Source organism: Homalodisca vitripennis, chromosome 5 (genome assembly GCF_021130785.1).
Source record: "Homalodisca vitripennis isolate AUS2020 chromosome 5, UT_GWSS_2.1, whole genome shotgun sequence".
Lineage (NCBI taxonomy): Eukaryota > Metazoa > Arthropoda > Insecta > Hemiptera > Cicadellidae > Homalodisca > Homalodisca vitripennis.
The window spans coordinates 102,489,650-102,516,320 of record NC_060211.1 but is presented as its reverse complement, the minus strand read 5'-3'; the positions used below and the strand labels follow the sequence as shown (position 1 = coordinate 102,516,320).

Genomic DNA, 26,671 nt, shown 5'->3' with positions numbered 1-26,671 from the left:
GATGATGAAAGTAACATATCGGCAAATAAAAAGCATGATGATATTTCTTTGTTAGGTAATCTTGATGATTACAAACGAGTGGAATATTAGTTGGGTTGTGAAAATTGATAGTGACAGTGAAAACAATTTATCATTATCTGATATTCCTCTTGTCCAAAGAATTGATCAAACACCAATATGGATATGCACTGCCAAAAAAAGTAGTACATACTTTACATTTTATCAAAAAACTTATTTTGTGTTGTAAATAAGTGTATATATGTTATAATCTCTTTTTGTTCGCTACAAAACTGTGTGTATTTTGTACATTTACAGTATCTTATTACCTCAAGTCATATAAAAGTTACATGGAGTGAAACTTAGGCATTTTTCAATTTATATATAAATAAAAAGAAATACTACTCTAGTAAATGCATTTTTGTATTTATACATTTTCTCTGGTTTCTAAGAAAAATAATTATATATCACACTTATTACTTAGCATTTAGCACATATTTTTTTTAATATCTGAAAAATATACTGCGCAAAGACAAAAACCAGTGTATCATTCTAGGAGTTTCTTATTATCAGTCGGAGGGTTAAGTCTATATTTCAATATAATACAGATTAATAATAACAAGTTAGAACCTAAAGATTGGTACTCAATGATTGTGATGTGTCAAAATTAAATCATGAATCCACCAAAAGCTTTACAAAAGATTCATATTTGAAGATTGATCAATAAGTTTCCAAGTTCCAAGTTTCTAGTTATTAGATAAATCAGCTGTATGCAAATTGTTGATAACTAAAACACGTTTTTATTATAACTTGTGTTAAAAAAAGTTTTTAAAATATTTTACTTGCAGTTGGTTTTTTTATATGCATAACTGTGACTGCAGCATTTATACACACACTTCAGCAGCTCGGTGGCAAACAAAAGGACGATGGATAACTTTTTACTTGCTTTATAATTTATGTCCTTATATGAATATTTTCTCAATACAATATATCTACAAGGGCTATTCCAAAAGTAAGGTCCGATTTGCTGTAACTATTTGAATTTGGTGCCAAGGACAAAACACGCATGCACGCCAACTCCCGGCATGCCTTGTGCGTCAAGTGCCGCCATTAGCATTATTACTGTTGCTGTGTGCTGCTTATAGTGTCAGTTCATAATGTTTAACCCTTTGAACCCCAGACCAAAATATTGATGGTGGAAAAAAAACGTACCAAAATCATTTGACCTAAGAACTACCGAGAATCCCCGGAGCAGAAACAGCTGTTTTGCATACTGTTTGTAAAAAATTAATACTTTTGCTATTTTTTATGCTATTGTCTTGTATTACACACCAAAATGTCCGGAATGAAATTGTATACACAGAAAAAGATGAGTCTGAAGTATAAAAAAATGTTTAACAGCATTAAAATAATTTTAAAATATATGTATATAGATTTTTAGGCAAAAAAAATTGATTTTAAGATTTTTTAATTAAAAAATAAGAAATATTTTTAATATGGGCACCCACATTTTATTTTTCTAAATTTAGTTTTGTGTACGTACAAAAAAAATTATATTGATATCTCGAAAAATAAACTTTTTTTGAATTTTTATATAAAAGTATGCGACTTGTAAAAACCTCTAGGCGTACAACACAAAAATCACTGATATTACCTAAATAAATAAATAGTCAAAATTGTTGGTACTTACGATTTTGTATTTTAATAAAATATATATAAATATGTATTAATACTCATAAAATAAGTATTTTACGATTTCAAATAAATATGTATTAAACGCATATACCATGGCGACGATATTACGTCGCCCGGGGATTCTCGCAACTTCATTGGCGACGATACATCGTCGCCGCGGGGATCTTCGCATATCTTCTCGGCGACGATATTTCGTCGCCTGGGGTTCAAAGGGTTAAGACAATTGATCAGCCCGTTGATTGTGAAGTAAGGGCAGTGATACGGTTTTTGTCTGCAAGAAACATTTCAGCAGCAGAAATTCATTGGCAGATTACTGAAGTTTACAGTCCTAACATAATGAGTGACAGTAAAGTGCGCAAGTGGGCAAGCTTTTAATGTAAGAAGTGAAAATGTGCATGATGAACCATGCTCTGGCCAACCATCAGTAATTTTAGACAATTTGGTCAATACAAAAAATTTGTGAAGAATTTGCGAAGATTTGATCAGATTTAGAAATGGATTTCCAGAATGTAAATAGAACAACTTTGTACAGAATTGTGTCTGAACATTTCAATTTTCAAAAATTGAGCCCCCATTGAGTTCCCAGGCTGCTTACTAAGTCCCAACAAATGAAAAGAATGGCTTCTGCTCTGTCCCAACAAATGAAAAGAATGGCTTCTGCTCTGCTATTTTGGAGCGCTATCATAAGGAAGGTGACAGTCTTTTAGACCATATTTAAATGCACAGATAATTTTGATGAAAACAATAAAATACATAAAAATAATAGGCCTAGAATTTACTGTCAGGGATCTACAAGGACAGGACGACTAAACAGGCCTAAAAGAGTGGTGGGGAGTCTTTAGCAATTAATGATGCATGCATGGGAAATCCCATCAACAATGTAGTCTATAGGCGCTGTCAACCTTTGTTTACAATCCAAGGCATTTCATTTGTCTCTGGAAGAAAGATAAAGCGTTTATATGGCTCATAATTGTGAAAGGCAATCAATATTAAAAGATCAGTGTATGTGCAACAGTTACCATTATTAAAATACACTATTTCACGTAACTAACTTCACATACATTTCACGTAACTAACTTCACATACATTTCACAGGAAACCGCAACAATGATGTGAAGGTCAAGTATAGAATTCGCAGAGATTCATGTCAATGAAGCATTAAAGGTTGAAATATATTTTATAAGTAATATAAATATAAGTAAAAGGCGTATGTTCTGGAAGCCCGATTTTATGTATCAATTAATCAAATAAAAGTATACAGTAGAGGATTTGGTTCTTAAAATACTTCCATTTCACTGAACTACTGATCCGAGTTTTAAGATCCGAATTGGATTTGAGATTTGAAAATTCTGAATTTGACCACCACTACTCACTGAGCTTCCAAATGGTTTGAGTTGATGTTAAAGTCTGGATTCCAATATGATACAAACTAACAATGACAAGTTACCTAAAGGTTGGTACTCACTGTGCAACCCAATGGTTGGTGTTGATGTCAAAGTCTGGATTCCAATATAATACATACCTAAAGGTTGGTACTCACTGTGCAACCCAATGGTTGGTGTTGATGTCAAAGTCTGGATTCCAATATAATACAAACTAACAATGACAAGTTACCTAAAGGTTGGTACTCACTGTGCAACCCAATGGTTGGTGTTGATGTCAAAGTCTGGATTCCAATATAATACAAACTAACAATGACAAGTTACCTAAAGGTTGGTACTCACTGTGCAACCCAATGGTTGGTGTTGATGTCAAAGTCAGGATTCCAATATAATACAAACTAACAATGACAAGTTACCTAAAGGTTGGTACTCACTGTGCAACCCAATGGTTGGTGTTGATGTCAAAGTCTGGATTCCAATATAATACAAACTAACAATGACAAGTTACCTAAAGGTTGGTACTCACTGTGCAACCCAATGGTTGGTGTTGATGTCAAAGTCTGGATTCCAATATAATACAAACTAACAATGACAAGTTACCTAAAGGTTGGTACTCACTGTGCAACCCAATGGTTGGTGTTGATGTCAAAGTCTGGATTCCAATATAATACAAACTAACAATGACAAGTTACCTAAAGGTTGGTACTCACTGTGCAACCCAATGGTTGGTGTTGATGTTAAAAGACTCAATGTAGTGGGTGAAAATTGTTGCTCCTTCAAACTTGGAAAGATTTACATTGGCACAACCGTCCCACTTGGTTTTACCATCTTTATCTACACCATTGTACGTCAGACCTGGAAAAATTTAACAGATTAAATAATATTTACTTCAATGGAGGACCTGAACTAATAAATACAACATACTAACTTGCGGCTGGTAAACCTGCTTAGGGCTTATCCTGTTCCTCAACCTAGTAACCTACTTCTCAATTGTAACTCTTTTATCTGGTGAATTGTGGGTGTAGCATACCTAGAATACACACATGGTGGAAAAGAAGTATCTCCTCTCAAATTGAATGTGTTTTATTATTCCTCCCTCCCATCCCCAACACCAGTTCCCCCCCCACACCACAAATTAGAGTAACCACTAATTCATGTATTACCAATTTCTAGTAAACTTTCATGTGTTTATTGTTAGTAAATACCTCAAACAGTTCAAGTAATTGTTTTTTATAGATCGTAAAATAAACTCCGCAGAGAGCCATTGCATTACAGCTAAAAACTCGGCAGTTAAGGGATTAAGCGTGTGTGGCCCATAATGATATCTTACTCAGTCTCGAGTAGGTGTCTAATATAATTTTATAATTGTCTTTTATTTTATTTATTCCTTTTCAATAGAACACATTTTTTACATCTGGCATTGTTTAGGAATTACAGCTAATAAGTTATCCAGTAGTATGATTAGCTAATCTAATACAAAATACATAGTAAACAAAAATATTTGTTGAGCCAGAACAGAATATCAACCGAATACAGCAGGTACAGTGGTTCTCTCACTCAGATAAAAAAATGAACTCTAAACAATGTTTAATATGAGGTCTGTCCAAAAAGTATCCGACTGCCGACCAGTAGGCGGCCGCGGCATAACCGACCGGCTCAAACCGGTTATTGGAGGGGAGGGGCGAGCCTACTCCTTCCCATATTAGGCATTGAATACGGTCCGGTCACTCAGTAGTCACAGCGCTCTGTTCCGTACAGTACTGCCGTGTGTGTGCATCGCATTTTAATATGACTGAACATAATATGACTGAACGTGTTGAGCAGTGCATTTGCATTAAATTTTGCAAAAACTTGGCCATTCAGCATCAGAGACGATTACTATGATACGGAAAGTTTATGGTGACGTGTCTATGGGCGATACACAAATAAAAGAGCGGTTTAGGCAGTTTAAAAATGGCCGCATCAGTGGAGAAAGATGACCGATCTGGCAGGCCTTCAACGGCCAGAAACGCTGAAAATGTTGAACAGAATTCCTCAAGTTCTGACCGAACTGGATTAACGAAAGTTTACTGTACTTGTCTTTGAAAATTGCTTCAATTAGTTTTCTCAATTTCAATAATAACATAAAAAAATAGGTATGTAATATCCTGTGTCCTTCAGTACATATAGTAAAATTTAAACTACTTTTCATGAACATATTAAGTTATACATACCTACTTCAATGCAGACACCTTCACAAAGCAGCCAAATGCAGATGTACTTGTACAAAGCTATGTGGCCCCAGACTCCCATGTAGAACAACCGCTTTATTATTCCCAATGCCTGGAACAAACACGCCCTTGGTAAAAATTTAGCTAAATATAAAATACCAACACTCTATACAAATTACTATATTGCTGAAATACCCATTTACAAGCAAGCACAAATCTGAATATTACCTGGAAATCTTCGCTGACCAAGTAGTTATCCGGGAAGTACAGATACCCGACTTGGTAGAGAGCCAGGTACAAAACTCCAGTGAGAGACCGAGAGACAGCAGCTCCCAGGCAGTCTGGGAGCCCCGATTCCTGTACAACAAAACCTCCATATAAATGCACAATTCCACATCTATAACACTCCTTGTAGGTTCACCAGTAACAGTTTATCACATTAAATCTCACATTTTAGTTCAAAGGTGATATGCAATCTGAAAATATCCACGTACCGAATCCATCAACATTGATGAATAATGCGAGTCTTTTGAGAATATCATAAAGGTATTTTTTATTTTTATTCTGTGCATGGATGTATTTCTAAACTTCTCAAAAATCACACATAATAATAACTATAAATTCTATAATCAAGTAAGCATTTTCTCAGAATAATAAATTGTGTTTCATATTAAATTCTGATCAGCATTTTTTCAATTTTAAATTGCTAATATTATTTTTTTATAGGCTAAAGGAACACCAGTTTTAATTTCATGTAACTTTTTTATGTTTGTTACTTAAAAGTGAATTAAGTTATGAATGTATTGTTCTTTGAAAGTAATTTATAACATTTGTTGCTGGCTTGGGATTTGGGAGTAACTTTGTACTTGAGAGCTGAAACATTTCAGTAAACACATCTTGACTCATTGAACATTAAATATTAAAATCACACACTTCAGTAAATTTATAATTAGTAAACAATAGTTAAAACCAGCTTTAAATGTTTTAAGATATTTTTAATACAAGGGGGGCCAAAAATCCAAAATGCACTGCCATTTGTTGACATAGTACAGCGTTCTGCTTGATGGGCTTAATAAGAGACTCACGAAACAGTTGTATAGATAGCATCCGTTATTGTTTAACATTTGGGACAGTGATGTGTTTCTTTCACTGTTGGAAAATTTAAAAACAACAAGTATGTTTTAAATCTTATGTCCTGCTTAAACATTCGGCAGTGGAAGCATACTAAATGTTGCAATAGGCTTTTAAAGCGAATGCTACAAGCCACACAGGTATTCAAGTGGTTTGGATGCTTTACATGTGGAAGACTCCCAAATCTTGCAAACCAGAAAAGCAAGACAAATGAGGTTGAATGTGAAGATAGTGATTATTGTAGTTTTTGATGTTTAGGGAATTAAGCATCAGGAATTTGTTCCTCCTAGCCAGATTGTTACCCAGCTCTTTTATTTGAAATTACTAAGTGATCCAGAGATGCTTCAAACAGAAGTAAAAAGACTTGACAAGTGCATCATATTAAATAGAGAAAGCAGTACTTTGAATGTGACCGAAATAATTTTGTAGAAAAGTTAATGAAGCAAGTTTTTATATAAAATATATGTTTTTTATGGGTTTTATATAAAACTCTCCACATGTGAACTACAATAAATCAGTTTACAAATTACAATATAGTGTCAATCAAAGATAATCTAAAAGTTAATTTCTACAATTTGTGTTTCGAGTGAAACAGGCGTATTTCTGCAGGATGGGATGCATGATTTAAGGTGGTAGATACATTCCTGCATACACTACGTTTTGCTCATGTACAATCCATTGACATATAAATTAGAACTCCAAAAAGTAAGTTTTATAACATAACAAAATAAAATGTAGGAACATTTTCAAAAATTGTATTCTATTTATTTTTACTCATTTTCATTCCTATCAAAATATTTTTGGCATAGATTTTTTTATTCCTACACAAAAACAAATCACTGCTAAAGCTTCACAGTTGTTCTAATGCACATTTCATTTCATCGTCGTACACAAAGCTTTGACCGCCAAGATAAAGTTTGAGCTTCAGAAGAAGATGGAAGATCTACAACTACTAGTAGCAACATGACGTTGAGTCTGTATGTAATGAATGGGCCTGTTCAAGGCCACAGGACTGTTATTACTGTTACCATAAAATACTTTTCTGTAGGATTGTATTGTTTGTTCTTGCACTGTTTTACATTATGGGTATCTGTCAGTTTTCACTATGACAATCATGCACCTTATACTGTCACAATATACTGTGTACTAAATGTACAACACACATTCATTGAATACTTGATAGTAAGATAGGAAATGATGGTTGTTCATATATATTTTATCGACAAAGTATATCAATGAAAAGTTTCTTATAAAGTCTAGTATATAAATAAATAAATAAATAAATAAGGCCTTTATTCTTGAGCGGATTTCAGTTTACAATCTGTTTTACAAATCGACTCACGTCAAATCTAATCATAACAGTACAATTCGTATTTTAAAACTGTGACACCCAAATATTGCGTGCTGGTAATTTACATAGAAAATTCATACTTAAACAACAATACATCATTAAGGTACATATACAGTTTTAACTTCCTTTTTGAAAGTTTTAACAGACAAAGTTCTTTATAACTGGTGGTAAGGCATTGTACTCCTGGGGTCCAAAGTACGAGAAGGACCTTTTTGTAGCCTCCAACCGCACACGTGGCAGTTGCAGCTTGTCGTCCTGTCGAGTGTTGCCGTTCTCTTAGAGTCGCTCGCACCACTAGTTTCCATCTCAGGTAAGAGGGTTCACCAGTTACCAAAACCTTATGCACCAATGTCACAGTTTGGAGCCTACAAATATCTTGAACAGAGTGTAAAATTTGCTCTTTTGCAATAAGGTGAGATGTGGTCAAATTTTTTTAGATTATAAACAAACCTCAGCGCACTGTTCTGTATCCGTGCAAGGATGACATTTGCCTCTTGAGTTAAGCAGCTACCAAACACTGGAAGGGCGTAATATATTGATGGAAATACCAGAGAATTTACAATATGCAGCTTTGAAAGCATTGGAATTAACGCTCTCAAAACGCGTTAATAAAGGTCCTTATTAACGCTGTATCTATTCAAAACTCTCAATTTACACATTGCACGTTGAGAAATCAATTCAACATGTTTAAGAAAGTTTAGCTGGTTGTCAATTATAACTCCCAGGACTTTAACAAAAACACGATCTTCCAAACAAATACCCTCAACAGAAACAGAGAGAATACTCATGTTCATGGTCTCTTTAATGGTTGGTGAGCAAAAATGCACCACAGAACACTTATCTGCATTCAACTTTAGGCCATGTCCCTCCGACCACTCTTTAACCCTACGCAGATCAGCATTGAAACACTGCACCGCTTCATGGACACCTGGAGGGGGATATGTTAGAAGCATCTGAGAGTCATCCGCATAGGAGTAGAGTGAATCACCGAGGACAATGCAAGTTCAAGATCAGCAGTATATAAAATGAACATAACAGGCCTAAACATGACCCTTGAGGAACCCTTGTATCCTTCGACAGCGAGGAAGAGCCAGTTTTCTTTTACCTTCGTCACCTGACTCCGTCCGCTCAAATATGAGCCAAAACCATTTTATAGCGATTTCATTAAACCTATAGAAATTTAATTTGGCAAGAAACAGTTCATAATTCACTGAGTCGAACGCTTCAGAGAAATCAAGCGTCGCCAAAATACTTCCAAAACCTTTATCTTTCGCTACATGCAGCTCATCCATAATGTTTATCAAGGCGGAGGTAGTGCTGAAAGACTTCCTAAAACCAGACTGATGTACAGGAAGAATATTTTCAGCCTCAATGAAAGCTGTTCAACTGATTCACCACTACCTTCTCAAGGATTTTTGACATGGCCGGAAGGATCGATATCGGCCTAAATTGGGAAATCACACTTGGATTCTTTATTTTTTGGGTATGGGCGTGACAAGACTTTGCTTCCAGCATGATGGAAAACACCCAGAAGCAAGGGACAGGTTAAGCAAATGCGTAATAGCTCCCAAGCAATATGGGGCTCATGGCTTTCACTAGCCTGATAGATATTCCATCAGTCCCCACAGCCACTGACGTAATGTTATTCAATTATGCATTTGATCTCACCCTCAGTAACTGGCACAAAATTGAAACCATGCGCTAGATCCTCACAAACATTGTTTCTGTAGAAATTCAGTTTCTCGAGGCTAAATCCTGCTTCCACCACCCATGCCTGCAAAGTACCATGTTGAGGTCATCAGCTGAGAATCTTATATCGTCACTATTACGGTCATTTTCCAGCACTCCACCGGACCGTAAAACACCCCAGAATGATTTAGAGTCCTTACTATTCAGCTTGTCGTGAAAGTAATTTCGTTTTGCTCTTTCTGATGGCGCAGTTCAATTTATTTCGTGCCTTACAGTACAACGTTCTAGCAGCCGAAACATCACTATCATGCAGTCTGTGTTTGAAATAATTGTTTTCTTTTGTGAGCTCTCTTATCTCGTCACTCCGCCATGGGGCTTTCTTCTTGGTGACTCGCTTTCTTGTTAACGGTACGCAGGTGTCAAGCAGTTGGACAATATAGGTAGTTAACAGTTGGACTAACTTCCTCGACCGAGGTCTTTGTCTCAATATCATCCCAATCAATACGTGACAATAAAGAAAACATAAAGAGACACATCGAATTTGGAAAAATTTCGATAAGTTATAATTTCTCCTTTGGCCTATAGTTGCCATACCTGAGATCACAATATACCAGGTGGTGGTCCGTAATTTGTTTACGTCTTGAATCAAGAATTTTGGACGTATCCACTAAACCAACTTTGACTATGTCTAGACCTTTATTCACAACAATATGGTCGATCAATGTCGAAGAGCTCTCGGTGACACGAGTGGGCTCTGTTATGAGTTGTACCAACCCTAACGATTCATACAGGTTTTTCAGGAATCTACAATCGGCCTTACCAGTATCCATAAGATTTAAATTAAATGTCACCCAACAAAACAACATCATCAACATCCAACATCTGATCAATAAACAAGGAATACAAAATAGAACTCAGGGTGGAATATATAACACAGGGTGGTTTATATACCACACGTTACACACACACAGCTTTCTTGTTTCTCAAACTAAACTTGCCACAGATATATTCTAAGCGACTATCAACATTGTTCAAGTAAACCTGCGTCATTTGCAGATGATTTTGCAACCAGGAGTGCCACTCCTCCACCAGCGGCTCCCGGGAGACCCTCAGCGCCCTGTCTGTCCCTTGCGCATAAAGAGTAGCCATCTACAATGAAACAATCTGAGGGAAACATCTGGAGTCAAACCACGTCTCCGAGAGACCAAAAAATGTCAAATTTGAAATCATCAATAACCGCACACAGCTCCTGGAAACCTGTGTTCATTGATCTCACATTTAAGTGCCCTACTCTGGAAAACAACTCGCCCCTCTGATGCCGTTTCCCGACTCCTTCTGCTGAAACAGAAGCTGTGACACCTCAGGAACAGCTCTAAAGTCGCCAGGAACTGCGGAAACCGGCGAACATCCACCCGGAAAAAGTTCTTTTCTCGTGCAAACACCTGAAAATAAAATTCCCGAACCAGAAATTTCCTGCCCTATTTAAGTGACGACCATCACGAGCAAGGTGATACCCCCTCACCAGGCGGTTCGCGTCAACATAAGTGACATTAAAATTAATGCACATAACTTCTAGCTGTTCATTAAAATTACAAAGTGGTAGTTGGTGCAATGTCTCGCCTAGTTAAAACACTACTCAACATAATGTCAGAAATTGGAAAGTGTTTTTTTGCGGTACTCAACAGGTCCGCCATGCTATGAAGTGCCGCGCGCTTCCCCCAACCGCCATTGTACCCAGGTCGTCCGTTATAACCATCAACAAGATTATTGGTGCCAACATGAATATAAATAATTTTTGGCTGGTTTGGCACATACTTCAAAAGCTTTTGCTTAATATGCTCAATTTTTGCACCTGGATTGATATCTAAGGTGGCCCCATTTTTCAAGCAGAGATTCCCAGCATATCGCAACAATGAGTCACCGATGACCAAGACATTCTTTAATGTCCCACCGCCAACCTGCCGATCAGTACCCCGCGACCGCTCAGGAGTACAACCCTCACTTACAAGTAATTGTTGGTGTTTCACCGTTTGATCCCATTACAGAACATGCATAGGGTGAAGCCGGCTTTTCGGCTGACTCTGTTACTACATTTGCCCTCAGTCGTTTTATTCGCTTAAAACTATTTCTAGACTGCGATTTCTGTTTAGGTTTTTCTCTCCATACACCTGATACATTTTTAATAACTCTGTCATATCAAGAGGAAAAAATGTATGCATATTTTATTGGAACATTTTAAACCATTGTGTACTGCATTTAACGAGCTCAAATACTGCTCAGTACTGTAAGACAGTTTTACTGGTATTGTGCTTATTTAGTCAGATATACAGTAGTCAGTTGGGAACCATATAGACAGTATTCAATAACAATTATAACACATTATAATTGATATAACAATATATTGACTGTGCTCACTGTAAAAGCAACTTTGAAACATGCCTTGGTAATCTTTATAATTATGTAGAGATTTATGTTAATGGGACACCCTATCATGTTCACTAATTTTATTACACATACTCACCGATCCTCTAAATTTTCCACTGACAAAGTCCTGATATCGTTTCATTGAGAATTGTGGGCCAACCAGGAAACTAGCAGGAAAGTAAGAATGTGCCAAGACTTCCAAAAAGGATGGCATTTTCGTCAAGGCAACTTTTTTATTTTCTGCTGATAGACTTTCCTGAAACATACACATAGTTCAATTTTAGATCTAAAATTTTAAGCCCATTTTTTATAGATTGTGTTACAAATTTGTCTTTGCGCTCATTTTTAGTACCTTTTAAACAAAGACAAAAAATTTCAAATTCTAAAATAGCTTCTTATTTTAAGTTTTAACTCTCTAATTTTACCTTACTGAGTGGTTTAAATAGACTATGAATAATTCATCGGGAGTGCCGATGGCCGAGCGGTCTAAGACGTTGGACTTTGGGTCTGAGTTAGAGATAGCGCAGGTTCAAATCCTGTCTGTGACCAAAGCGGTTTTTATCAGTATCATCGACCTTGTACTGTATTAACACATAACTGACAACACATCTCTACTCCAAAGTATTGCAAGTGGAACTTATGATTCCTCCTCGCAATACAGTACACTCGATTATCCGTATAGTTGATTGGTACAGGTTGCCAGTAGCAGGTGACAATTAGTCAATATTGGTTAAAATTTGTGACTAACTTAATTTATTTAATATTAACACAGAAGAATACAATTAGAAAATAATGATACACAGTAGTATACAATTGCACTTGAATAAACTAAACCTAAGCTATATACATTACAGTAGTAATTGCAGAATTTTTTGTTTTCAGTCTTTACAAAAAAAAGTGTTAACTGCTTTTATTTACTTCCCACTTTTGAACAGATACACTTTTTAAATGCTCGTTAACAATAATATCACTTTGAATTCTTATTGAGATTTCAAAATTATCCTTCTCTCACTAAAATGGAGGGAGGATTCTAACATATCATATGGTACCTATCTAATGAAACCTCAAATGTCTCAACAAACAAAACCTACAAAATTTAAAAAAATCCATCCAGCCTCATAAATGAAAGTTTCTTTCATCTCCCATGAAAAATTAGCACAAAAACCACATCAGAAACTGCAATAAAATTGTATCAACATAATCTCAAATGATACCAGAATTACTTCTGACTACCATATTTAAAATTATATAATTAATCAATGTATTGCTTAAGACATTTGTTATTCAATGAGAACACGTCATATAAGTACTTCAAATGCTGGGATTTTAGATAAGGTGGTTAGAAATAACTATTTATTGTTAGTCCTCCCTTTTATAGCTGATATCCTCAACACCTTACATTTGAGATATTTCACAATGTTCTGCCATTAATTAATTCTCAGTTATGTTTTACTCTTTAATTATTTCTCATTAACTAAAACCATTGTAATTTAATAACTTCAATCCGACATGAATCATGTTTAGACTTTAAAACAGCCAGGAGTAGTAGTAAGGTACACCCGCCACCACAGTCAATGTGCTAATGGTTAGAAATGAGGTTTTCTTGGTATTATTGATTTACCCCTTCAAGACTTTAATCGGAGATGCCTTCAATAGTTCTTGCTATATTTGAAATTTCTGAGTGGGTTACTCACCCCCATCCTTATAAAGAGATGATAATTTCAATTTTGAAATCTGTAAATAGAACTTAGAGATAATATTACAATTTCTGTTTAGCATTTGAAATTTATCACCCATACAAATGTTAAGGGTATGAAGGTGGATGTTTTTAATCACCCTGCACAGTAATAAGACAGTTTTGTGTCTCTCACCAGAGGTTTTGATCCATCATAGAGGTCAAACGCAAGTCCGGTGAGTCGCAGAGTTAGGACACACTCAGGCATTGTCCATTTGATATCATACGTCTCTGTACTTGTCACGTAGTAGCCTACAATGATAGAAACATACAACAATGATCAGTAATTTACACATACAGATTCACATCCATGGTAAGAACATTTTGTGAAGAGACTTTTTCATATCATCACTATTTTGTATACAAAATAAAATATCGCACACTCAATAATAACACTTTTAACAGTTTATATTGTCAGCTTCAACATGCATGATTTTCCATACTTTCCTTCAACAGGAGATGTTCAAATCCAAAAGTTTCTGGAAGGCCCAAAACATACATAAGAGGAAAAAATACTGTTCCTCACTAGAATGATATTTTAATCACTTTCCAATGGCCAGTACTAATACTACAAGGTAAGAATACACCACAGTATGTATCATGTAACAGACTTTGTTAAAGTTGCAAGCAAATGTTCAAATCTATATAGCTCATTTCGTTTTCTCGATGTTCTGATGACAGATAAACAGACAGATGTACATAAAATCATACAGAAAAGAAATGTTTACATCCTCTCCAACGGTCAAAAGATCATTTGTGTTAGTCTACTGAGCGATACTCAACCATCAAGTCCATGGTTTGACATGCACCATCAAAGAACTTATTCTTATTTATGTAGAAATGATGTTTCATGCAAAATTCAAGTCTAGAGATAAAATCTTTCTCAAGATATCTTGCTACACGATACATTCACATTTTTATACAGTAATTTAGTTTTTTTAGCAGTGTTCAAATAAAGTTCTGATAAAATAGCGAGGATACTACAGTGTAAGAATGTGCTGAAATCAGATATTATCACTGACATTTAGCATTAACTGCATTCTATCATATTTTCGTTTTATTCTATGAATAAAAGTCTCACTTGTTAAAATGTGCACAATATGTTTACAAATTTGTTTATTCAGCTATCTTTTCTTTTCCATCATGGATACTCATAAGACCAATGTAAAAATAATCGCTAACGCTCCGCAAAATCCCACAGAGTGACATCCATCATCATCAAACTCAGTGTTTCTCATATATAGATGAAGCTTCATGCAAATTTTAAGTCTATAGGACAGTTCAGTTCATGTTTGAGATATCATACAGACAGACAGCCAGAAATTATATTTTACCAGCCTCACGAGTGATAGGCTTCGCTAAAGCTCAGCCGATCACTGACTAGACAGTGCAGCACAAGAGAATTCCATTGACTGATCTTAGTCATAACATAAAGGATCAATTGTAATTTCAAATAACTAAAGGACCAAAAATATTTTCTATAAAAACCTATATACACCCTTCTTGACACTAGTTCGGTAGGTTCGTAACCAATATTTTGCTTTTTCCACCTACCAAAAAAATAACAAGACTGGGTGACGCAGTTAAAGCGTCCATGTCCACCCTATGAGAAGACAATGTTTTACACATGTATTCCTCTAGACATCTGCAGTATCTCATTATCTCGAGATTCACTTGTAGGACAAGTAACAGCAAGAAAAGTGGATAAGAACATCTTCATACAATAATTTTTTTAAGCAAATAAAAATTTGAACTAATATTTTAAGTGATAGTTTTTTATTTTCACCTATTTATATTTAAATGCATACACGAAAGAAACAACTAAATTCAAATTAACTGAATTACAGAAAGTGAGGACTCTGGTGTGATTTGTTTGGATTTGAGTCCTGGTGGGTACTCCTAACGTTGAAATGTCACATGTTATTAATTTTTTAGGTTTTAGTTTGATATAATTACAAAATTAAATTGTAGTAATTGGTTACTGTAAATTACATTTTTATTGAATGAATCAACATTTACAATTTCTTTATCTCTCCCCATTCCCTTTCTTTTCTGTTACATCCTCAATTTTAGCCATATGTGTAAACATTATTAAAATTGTGTATAAATACATAGATACAAATAATAGCAATCATTACAAATCTAAATCAGTGACAGGTGAATACTTGATTAACCTTACCTATTAGGAGGTAGCCCATTGTAAATGCTAATGTTATCACTGCAGACATGAGTGTTCCTCCAGCAACTCTTAAAATTATATAAACAACAATCACTGTTGCTAGTGTGTGGAAAATGTCCCAACCTGAAACAAATTATAAGTTAAACTCCAATACTGTTGTAAATTATTCGTAAGTTATATGGCCAAACTCAAGTGGCATACAAATTTGTAAATGTACTAAATACTGACATTAATATTTTACCTAATAATTTTGTGTTAAATTTTTTAAAACCATTTCTTCCTAACACTTACCATAATTGAATATTCCAATCGCTAATCCACATACTGCAAAGTACACATGTTGCAGGTCTTGATTCCTTCCATATAAATTGTAACGATGAAATAATGAAATTGGATGAGCTGAAACAAATATGATAATGAAAAAATCGTATTTGATAGTCTATTTATGTATACTTTACACTAAGGAGTCATTTCTAAACTACGCAATGCCTCAGAGAGGGAGGAGGGATTTTCTGCAGCTTTGCGCACCATTACAGGGATGAGTGGGGGTTTTGACAATTACTTAACTAATAAACCTCAAGTATTGGTTGAATTCATTCACAAAATTTGCCTGATTCCTCCCAAATATTTTTATAGTTAATATTATACTTTCCTCCCATAAAAAAACCGAAAGAAGTTTGAATCCTCCATCTAAATGTCTCCTTAAATAATAGAGCATTTTGTTTTAATCTCTGTGTCAAGCATTTTTTACAGAGTATGAGATTTTAATATTTGAGCCAAACGTTGTCAGTGTTTAATAAAAACTACCTCCCTCAGTCAGTGTTCAGTTGTAAGGGCTATTATATACGGATTGAAAAATCATGAGCGAAAGTCAATATCAGAAAAATTTGGCTATCAGGATCTACATTACCTTACATTGCATAACATACAAACAGAAATTTCCATGCTGACAGGGGTGTTAACAAATGGTGAGATGGAATTTACACCAAACAACACATAAATCCAACAAGCACTATTACGTTTCTAGTTGTTCAAAAGCTGTAATTTCATTTATCTGACTGTATGAGCCGAAGTCTAGAACAAGGTCGGCATCCCAGGCGGTTTGGGATTGAACCACAAGTCAAAATATGACAAGACAAATGTTATTGTTGTTTTTTCTGGTTGTGACATTGTTTATTCATAACAATTATGTCCGATACAGATAAAGATAAGTTTATTGTGGAAGTTGAGCAGCATCCAGCTTTGTTACAATGACAGCTGTAAGAAATATAGTAATAAATATAAAAAGGATAGATGTTGGGCTGAGATTATGCAGATCAAAACCTCACCACAGTGTCGAGGCTGTTCAGTAAAGGCAATACTCAGACGCAAACAATGTCTTCCTCATCTATTTTGACACTGACAAAACAGATGAGCGTCTACTTAAGAAAACATTTGTATAGTTTAACATGCTGAAATTCAACACAATGCTGAAAAAATCTGCTTGTATAGTTACATTAAATTCGGTTGGACAGAATCTCGGTTTTTCAGTCCATATTGTATATCGTAACAGTAGAATGAGTCCCGTGCCATGTAATTGTGTAGTGATTATCTTGCTACATTATGGCTGCATTTTGATTTTAGTTAAAATATATAAAAAAGTAGATAGGGAAAAATTGTTTCAATCGATTTAAAATTTTTTTAATTGCACAAACCGAGAAGAAACAGTAAACTATGTTCTACACTTGAGGAATGCCATGTTATATTAATAAATCTAGTTTTACTTTGGAGTTTAAAATTTTGTTTTTTTTATTTAAAAATTATATTACAATTTTTAGAATAATATAAATTAGGGGCGCAGGAGTGGCAGCGTTACATAATTATTGAGAGAGCTTAATGTTATTGTTACAAGTAAGTTGAAAGGGTAGGAGGGGATCTGAAAAGTCCCATTTTAGTGTCATGTAATTAGGGATGGCTTAAAGGTATCTAACTGTAATAACATCTCAATAATAAAAACTTATAAGCTATTATTACAAAGCCAACTAAATATACACAATACACAACATATGCAACATATACACACATATGGTTACATATGTGTGTAGAAATTATATATTCTAGTAAATTAACAATTTTGCTAGTAAAATGTGTTCAAATACTGTACTCAACGGCTACAAGTGATCTCACGTCAAATTACTGAGCTACGACGCGTACAGAAAACATGACTGTTTTAGAGCATACAAATGTAATTTAACCCGTGGGTGTTCTGAAAAGATATATCATTGTCTATGTTTCACACCAATATTGGGTTGATATATCATAATTTTGTCTTATTGTAATTATTTTATTAAAATTATTACATATATTACCAATGGATAGAGTATAAAATTCACTTGATGAAGAAATAATTATTGTGCTTCCCTTTACATTTTAAAATAATAGGCTATTGAGACTAAAAACATCAACTGGTAGACTAAAAAGAAATATTTAATATTAAATACATAGCTTACAACTTATTGGATAAGGCTATCGACTTAATAACTGTATAAAAACTAGACAAAGTAGATAATACAAAACTGTGTATGTTTCAAACACACAACAGTTTCACTTGATGCTCATAACAAAAAAAGACTTAGTTTAAAATGTGTCATCTGCCATCAGAATATTTGTAGTAGGTGAACAGTTTTTTTCTATAACACATGGTAAAAACCAGACACTTTTGGAAAATTTTCTTTATTTTTATGAACACTTTGAGGTGTTAACATATGCTTTTTATATGTAAATATTTATTTACAGTATGTATTTTCATTAAAGACTTTATTTGTACAATTTAATGATGACATACATTCCAAAAGATGTTGATTAAAAGATGTTTAGTTAAGTGTTAAACACCAAGAGTAATTGGATTACTTTTCTTCTTAATTATATAACTTAGGTTACTACATTTCACTAAACTAAGTAATTAATCATATTGTTAAGAAAATCTATGGTCTAAGTTTATGTAGCCTAAGGACTGAAATATTACTTACCTAGCAAAATTGATAGTAAAATCTTGAGTGCTGCTTCTGAAGCTCCGACAGTTGCAGCCAACTTCCCAATCAAACTTAGGCCCGCTGTTTCAGCCATGGCTGATCTAAAACAAAGTGTTTATCTACAATCAATTTTGAAAAGGTTAAATTCTTTTTTTAATTTTAAATATAATCTCTGAAAATATAGATGTACTAGTCAATGTTGTTTGTTATCAAAATATAATGTGTTATAAATACATTTTTGTAACAACATCCAAAACATACTAATGAAAATCTATTTTACATTACATTACCATTACTATAGAACTGAAATCAGTACTGAAAGGACAATGGGTCGGAATGTTTAATCAACATAAAACTATTTCTTAGAGAGTAACATTTTTGAAGTAACATCAAAATGTATGTAACATTTCATTGCAATCCTTTCAGGAGTCCTTATATGATTTGAGTCATGTTTTAAAGCATTATTTCCTGGGCGGTAATGAGCTATGATTATATTAGCTCCTCTCGTTCGCCCAACTCTTCTAATGTTCCTTCTCTGAACCTCACATCAGAATGTATTCTTTGTATTTCGAAAACGTAAATCTAAAAGATAGCATGGTCCTGATTCTGTATCATCACATAAACTTTAAAATGGTGTAAATCTATTTTAAAAATTACTTTTTAATATTTTTAGTGCTGAACTGATTTACCTGGAAAAAAGAAACAAGTCAAAATTATTATTATTATGGCAATTTATGGAAAATGGAGAACTACCTTATAAATAATATTATCAACTCACACCAGTTTTGTTTGACCCTGCTAATGTATTTTTATACTTTCTGTGCTAGGAGCTATTTTTCAATTAAACTTATCTGTGTCATAATTTAACATGATTTCTTTCCAGGCTGGCCTTCAAGCCTATTGAACTTTTATGAACGTTACATGGCTGCAATATAATAAGTGAACACCAACACAATCGGATTATGATTATCGAATGATTCAAATCATCGATAGTCATGACTGTCCAAACGACTGAAAGCAAACTGTCAAAAGATTAAAAACAAAATAACGTAATAGATATTTGTAAGAACAATATGGTTTTGCTTGTTTTCAATCTTAGAAATTTGTAAATTATATTAATATTTAGACATTAATTTCTAAAATTGAAATCTAGAAAACCCACATTGCTCTTTGAAATATGTAGGGCAGAGTACAATAAGCAGGCCGGTTTTTATATAGGCTAGCCTAGCCTATTACAATCATCGATACCTTATATATCGAATCACAGAACTATCAGTGTGCAGACTGAGGAACTCGTTTCCCCACACACAGGCTGATGCCCATGTGGGGATAGTTTCCTATAAGATATTTATTATGTATTCTATTTTACTCTGTACATAATTTTGGAAATAAATAAATCAATCGATATCAACGAATCTAAAATACTAAATTAAAGTTACATGTTTCAAATTAATAGAAATAATTTAAACAATTACGTAATACCATAAATAATAAAGGAAGCATAACCATTAATCAAACGATAAAACTAAGACAGGTGATAGAAAACATGTAATTTAAATGATAAAGAAAATGTAATAACAAAACAAACACCTTGAAACCGAGAAAGACCCAGAAAATAATCTAAGTATTATTTTGTTCAGTTTTCTAAAGTTGACTATCTTTTTTTTATTTAAAAGAAGTTACTTATAGAACAAATTGTGTTTAGAATATGGAAATGTGTATACAGTCGGTACAGATGATTTAGTTACAATTCAAAAATTCAAGTTATAATTCGTACTGGTTGATTATATCGAAGTGTATAATAATGAAATATCATTTGATAGTTTCAATATAAAAACTGGGTCCACTTTTTGTACTCTACCCAATATCTATTACGTTACTTGGTCCAAAATTTTGCTATCAGTACTTTGGAAGGTTATGAATTTTGATTACTTAAATCATTCAATAATAATCATCCAATTGTTTGTAGCTGCTTATTATACTGCAGCCAGTTATTTTTTAAATGATGTACTATTGGTTGATTATATCAATAGGTATAATAAATAAATATTGTTTGATAATTTCGATATAAGAGTCGGGTCCGCTTACTCTAGGACGTTTTGAGGTTTATCAAGAGCTTCAAGATGACCTCGGTTGTCTTTCAAGTTTAAGTCACAGTAGACGCACAGGGTTGTGGTAAGAGGGAGTACTATTTTGACCTTTCAACTCTTTAGTATTGTATCATTGCATCATATCAATAGTACTAATCAACAAAATATTAAAATTCTAGGCCTGATTGAAAGCTTAAACTCCCCTAAACCGATCTACTACTAGAGTAACCTAAATTTCAAATATAAATTAACTTTTTTAAGTAGGCTTAATGGTTTAAGAGTGCCTTAAATTTTGTTGTGGAAATGAAAATGTAGGCTATACCTAAAGAAAATTTTTAAATCCTAGATTGGTTTAAGGTTATGTAGGACCAATAAATACTAGCCCATCCATATTAATATTTTGTGGTCAATTTTAATTAACAGAACTAATAAACATAGTCGTATTTGATAGTTTGGGTAGGGTACAATAAGTGGACCCGGTTTTTTATATCAAAGAATGTAATCATCGATATCTAATATCCGCATCTCAAATCCTAGACTATCAATTAATATAAAAGTATCTATAGTCCTTAATAACAATCATGTTTTAAATTAAAATATGAATTTAATATTTACAGAGATCAAGCAAATTATTTTAACCAAAATTAGGAAAACTTAGGAAGACGACCGTATTTACTCCTCTCACAGTTACAGTTATTTCTTTTCCACAAATTTCAAATAATGGGTTTTTCGGTACGAGTCCAATATGTTGAAGCCATGAAAAAGATGTATTATCATCTTTCAAAGCAATGTCGTGTAGTTTTCTAAAATTGACTGCCATTTTTAATAATCAAATGGGTACTTTGGGATTATACCGACCACACCCAGACATGAATCGTTATTTCATATTTCGTTTCTACTGATTACTAGATTAGCGTAGAACAATATTTCGTCCATATAAAACAGGAATTGTCTTATCGCAAACCCCTCCCCATCCTCAGACAGAGGTCAAAGTCGAGCGTCTAGTAGATAACGTGATTGCAGAGTCTCGCCGCCCGTTCAGCTGGTGCATCGCTTTGTTGTACTTCCGTGTTTTACCTCTACATTTCTCCAAACACAAAATTTCAACAAAAACAAACATTTACCAAACTAAACTCTTTATTAAAAAAACACTAAAAACTTGTTTTTATTCTTGATCACATTCCGCCACCCAAAATGCGAGTGCCTCCGGCCATCAGCGCGGGCATTGACAGCACCTTCGGTGCTGCCCCGCGCTGATGTCGACGAAAGAAAAACATCCCTTGAGATAGTACCTATCAGTAAAATATCAAATTCTAGAGGGGCTAATCAGAAATATAAATTGAATTGTAATGGAAAGGCAATTATGTACCGTGCAAATCACGTGATGCCGCGCGGCCTGCCGTAATCAGGATTCTCGAGAAAGATAAGATAACAGCGATCACAATACCTGGAAATGCTTGTAAGTTTGTAATTTTGTAATTGAAGAGTTGTTTTTTCGTTCTATCATGTTTGTTTCTATAAATTTCTATTTTTGTGTTCTTCATACTAGTGTGGTCGGTATAATCCCAAAGTACCATCAAATGTTATTTATTGTAACACGTGTAAAATTGAAATATTACTTTATACGTGTATTATTTGAAAGTGTTTACAGCTGATGATATACATTATTTAAGTTAATTGTTCAAAATAATTAATTAGTATCGATTGATAATATCGATGGTTATGATTAAGTAATATCGTTTGCTGATTTCGATATAAAAACCGAGTCCGTTTATCGTACCCCACCCGATAGTTTTGATATTTAAATGCGATAAATCATAATCCGATTATGTTGGTGGCCGCTTATTGTACTGTAGCCTAGGCTAGGCCAACTTACTTAAGTTAAATCAACAAAATGTATGTTTTATTTGTTACATCTTTAGGAGTTTTTTTTAGGATAGCATAACTTCAAAGCTACATATCCTAATTAGCTTACAAATAACTGAAAACAAATCATTACCAACAACCTGAACAATGTGTGTACATAATCTGATTGAAATTGATAAAATCAAGAATTAAAAATTATAAACTTATTAAGCTTAAGATCTAAATGTTGATACGTTACCTCAAAACTATGTTTGTTAGATAACCCTCTCTAGTGCAAATGAAAGCTATTAAATTTATAGTTATACTGACGTAATAACTATGTATTTTTCTTTACTTGCAATTAGCCTACTTCCATCAAATTTACAGTTATACTAAGTTATTCATTATGATTTTTAGACCTATATAATAATAAATATTCCACAACAGTCATGAAATAAATTTAGAATTTTCCATAGCAATATGAATTCATAAGTTCATTCACCTTCACTCTAACCTCTCCTCTCCTTAGCCCTTATAGAATTTGTTGAACTACAAAAAAGTACTACCAAAGATCGATTAACATCTGATCAATGAACAATATGAACATAATCTCTACAAAGTTTATAGATAACTAGAACAGTAAAAAAAACTATCCCAATAGCATGAAAGAAGTAGCGATAACAAAAGTGAAACTCTATGACAGTAATATAGTAGGTGAGTCTAAACAGAACAAACCAAAGAGTAAAAATACAAAAATAGAGATATTGTACTGTTCGACCTAATTTTATGTCCAAGCCAAAAATTTACAGGCTGTCACGCATTTTTGTGCTCTTACTGATCAATCGTAATTAAAAGTCGTTGTGATAACATCCCTTACATAATTCTTACACATCTCTCTGGAAACGGGTTACTTATGTTTTTGGTACCAACTACTTGGCAGTTTGGTACCAGATTTAAATTGTTTTTCATTTTCTCAATGAAAACTTTGATATTAGAAAAACAACTAATACTAGTGAAATTGGTTTGTTAACATTTCGCTTCAATATTTTCTAATACACTTTTCTAAGTTTCCATAAATACTTCAAGACTATTGTACTCTCAAGACTTCTTAATAAGTACAAGATCATAAACATGATTCCTTATGCAATATAATGAACCACCTAACCTTTTATCAAACCTTTAATATACAACCAGTCTGATAAATTAGCTAAAAGTTAATTCTGTAAAAATTGTCCTAATATTTTTATTTAAGAGACGATTCTAACGACACTAGAACGCGTCTGTTGTTTTTATTATCGGAGAAAAGTATTACAGTTGAAAGAAATTACGCAAATGTCCAATGACTTTAAATTAAATACATAAGACCTTGCAACACCAAATATGCCATCGTTAGATATGTCGAGAGAAAATGCAAAATCCATGCTTTTGATTCAAAATTCTCTTTGTCGTTATCAATAGTTTTTGAACACACGCTTGGATATGAAAATGGTTGTGTAAATTCGATATAAAAATATTCTTGGAAACTTATTTTGAAAAAAATAATCGTAATGGAATAACACAGAAATTGCGCCAATCTTATAAATTGTAGAATGAAACAAAAACGCATAATGTGAATTAATTATAAACATTTCAGTGGCGTACCTAGAAGAAATCTCTGGTGGGTGTCTGGAATAGTGGGGGATATAGTAAATCGTCAGACCAGTAGGAGGGCCGAGGGCCATGTTTTTATATATTAGGAAATTTTTGGAATATTAGGTCTTAAAAGCGTTATTTTATAATACTTCTGAAGTAATAAAGGGAGCACAAAAATCAAGTCAGAGTATATAATGCTTATACAGAAATAATTACAACTCTATAGAACAGAACAGTTTATATAAAGTGTATATAAATAAAACGAAATTTAATTATAGCATTAACAAAATAGTTAAGTTCAAATCACAGATAAAACTCAAAGATAAACTTGATGTTTACTCTCGGATCAAAAAGATATCCAAGTTTTGATGTTGACTACAAACTAACTAATAGAACTACAATGGCAGGAGTTATATATAGCATGTTTATTTCTGCGCACTGTTATATAAAATGTTTACAAACAATAACTTTCAGTTTTTTATCAATAACAACGAAACAAATTGGTTTGTGACATTTTTCAACCAAACTGCTAATTTGAAAATCCATAACTCCAAAACTTGTGATCTGATTGAAATAAATGTTTATACATGATATATACAAGTGTCTCTGTAATTGAGTTTTAAAATTTAGAATAGTATGAAAATAAAGTTGTTATTAAATTACCACCTTTATTTTTTTGTCGGGTAGTCCACAAAATTCGGCACTGATAACGTTATGGAGTTCTTAGTCGTATTCTGAGTGTGTGATTTTGAAAACCACTATTTTTAACGTCTAACTTTTAACACAAATTAACTTGATCAAGTTTCGTTAATTTATTGTAACCGGCGACTGCTTGTTTTAACGGTTAAATCACCACACTGTCACGATGGTGTTGCTACGTCTTCAGGGCCTTACTCACCTTTAGCGGGCCCCGGTAAAAACATTTGGCCTGGTCCCGTTATGTCCCGCCACCGCGCTATCAAATAGACGTGTGAAGATGCCCGGCTAGGACTTCTTGAGGCTCCAGGCCCCGGTAATATTGTCCTAAACCGGTCTGAGTACGAGCCTGCTCGTGGTGACAACGTATTATATTAAACTAACACAGCTCAGAACTGCTCAATCACCACTGAGACAACTGATCACGTCGGGACTAACGCAAAATATAATTTGTACCAGGTACGAATTACGGTCTGTCCCGAGAGAACAAGTTATCGCAAACCAAAAGTTCGTGGTACAGATTACTGATACAGGTACTTTTACGACACAGATACTGTGGTTTGTTCACATGTCTGTAGTGAGGGGTTCCGTGGAGTGGGTTAGACTCGAGCGAATTCCTCGAACTAGCCAATCCAAAAATATACAGTTATATTTTCCCCACCTCTCTTTACCAAAGTGCCTGCCTACCGAAGTGTCACCTCGTTGTACATATTATGTATATGTGCTTAATTCAAATTAAATGTGTTGTTAGCCGTTGTTAACTGTATAGTTAACCTAGTACATTATTTAAACAGTACTCGTAATGTAGGAGTCATAGAAATTTATTGATATTTATCGTACATTTAACAAGTACAGTATAGTGCCTATTTAAATATATACTTATAATTTAAGTAAATTTTCTCATTGATGGTAACTATTAAAGTAAGGTATTTTATTTTTTTACGATTACAAAGCGGTCGATTCTTTTGTAATTTTGTTTATGCATGTAGTTTAGACGTATTAAATAAATTTATAATAACAAAAGTAGCAATAAAATTAATAATAATAAACAGTTATATTAAAATAATTACAAACATCAAAATTAGAAACCAATAAAAACAATGTTTCTAATTAAAGATTCAAGATGTTTATTGTTGAAGACTGTACAGCATAATAATGGTCAAAGATCACTAAGGCTAGAATATTTTCCAGTTAAAGTTAGATTTAACTACGTCAAGACACTCACAGACCTCATAGTATAAACAGTTTTCGACTAGGAAGCTCTTAACTGCTGAGTCAGATTTATTGTACGGCAATTTCTGAATATTATTTGGTAAAACAATTGTACATTTTTATACCCATATATTCAAAACTATTTTGTGTACTAGTATACATGCATCTTGTCGTGTTTAAATTATTTTTATATCTTGTATTAAAGCTGTGAATACTGGTTGAGTCATTAAATTCATTAATATTTTCTTTAAAATTCAACAAGGTTGAGAAGACGTACAGTGATAGCAATAAAATTACTCCTAGGTATGTGAATAAAGGTTTACAATGGGTTTGATCCGGAGCGCCACATATTAACCTAACTGCCCTCTTCTGTAACGTAAAAACTTTTTTAT

The 26,671-nt window shown here is 33.6% G+C and overlaps 1 protein-coding gene across 5 annotated transcripts in view; it reads right to left on the bottom strand.

The window, feature by feature from the left end:
- LOC124362586 (lysophospholipid acyltransferase 5) overlaps positions 1–26,671 on the bottom strand; it is a 40,377-nt gene that overhangs the window by 7,470 nt on the left and 6,236 nt on the right. For 2 of the 5 annotated variants that reach the window (XM_046817227.1, XM_046817228.1), the window contains exons 1-9: positions 22,999–23,489; positions 18,802–18,905; positions 16,085–16,192; positions 15,794–15,916; positions 13,751–13,866; positions 11,977–12,135; positions 5,513–5,641; positions 5,288–5,396; positions 3,785–3,929 (exon numbers count right to left, since the gene is read on the bottom strand). In XM_046817227.1, the coding sequence (XP_046673183.1) occupies positions 3,785–3,929; positions 5,288–5,396; positions 5,513–5,641; positions 11,977–12,135; positions 13,751–13,866; positions 15,794–15,916; positions 16,085–16,192; positions 18,802–18,898 (986 nt within the window). In that variant the 5' untranslated portion in view covers positions 18,899–18,905; positions 22,999–23,489. Of the gene's footprint in view, positions 1–3,784; positions 3,930–5,287; positions 5,397–5,512; positions 5,642–11,976; positions 12,136–13,750; positions 13,867–15,793; positions 15,917–16,084; positions 16,193–18,801; positions 18,906–22,998; positions 23,490–26,671 lie in introns of those variants that run through there. The other 3 variants (XM_046817225.1, XM_046817224.1, XM_046817226.1) reach the window with 3 other exon arrangements.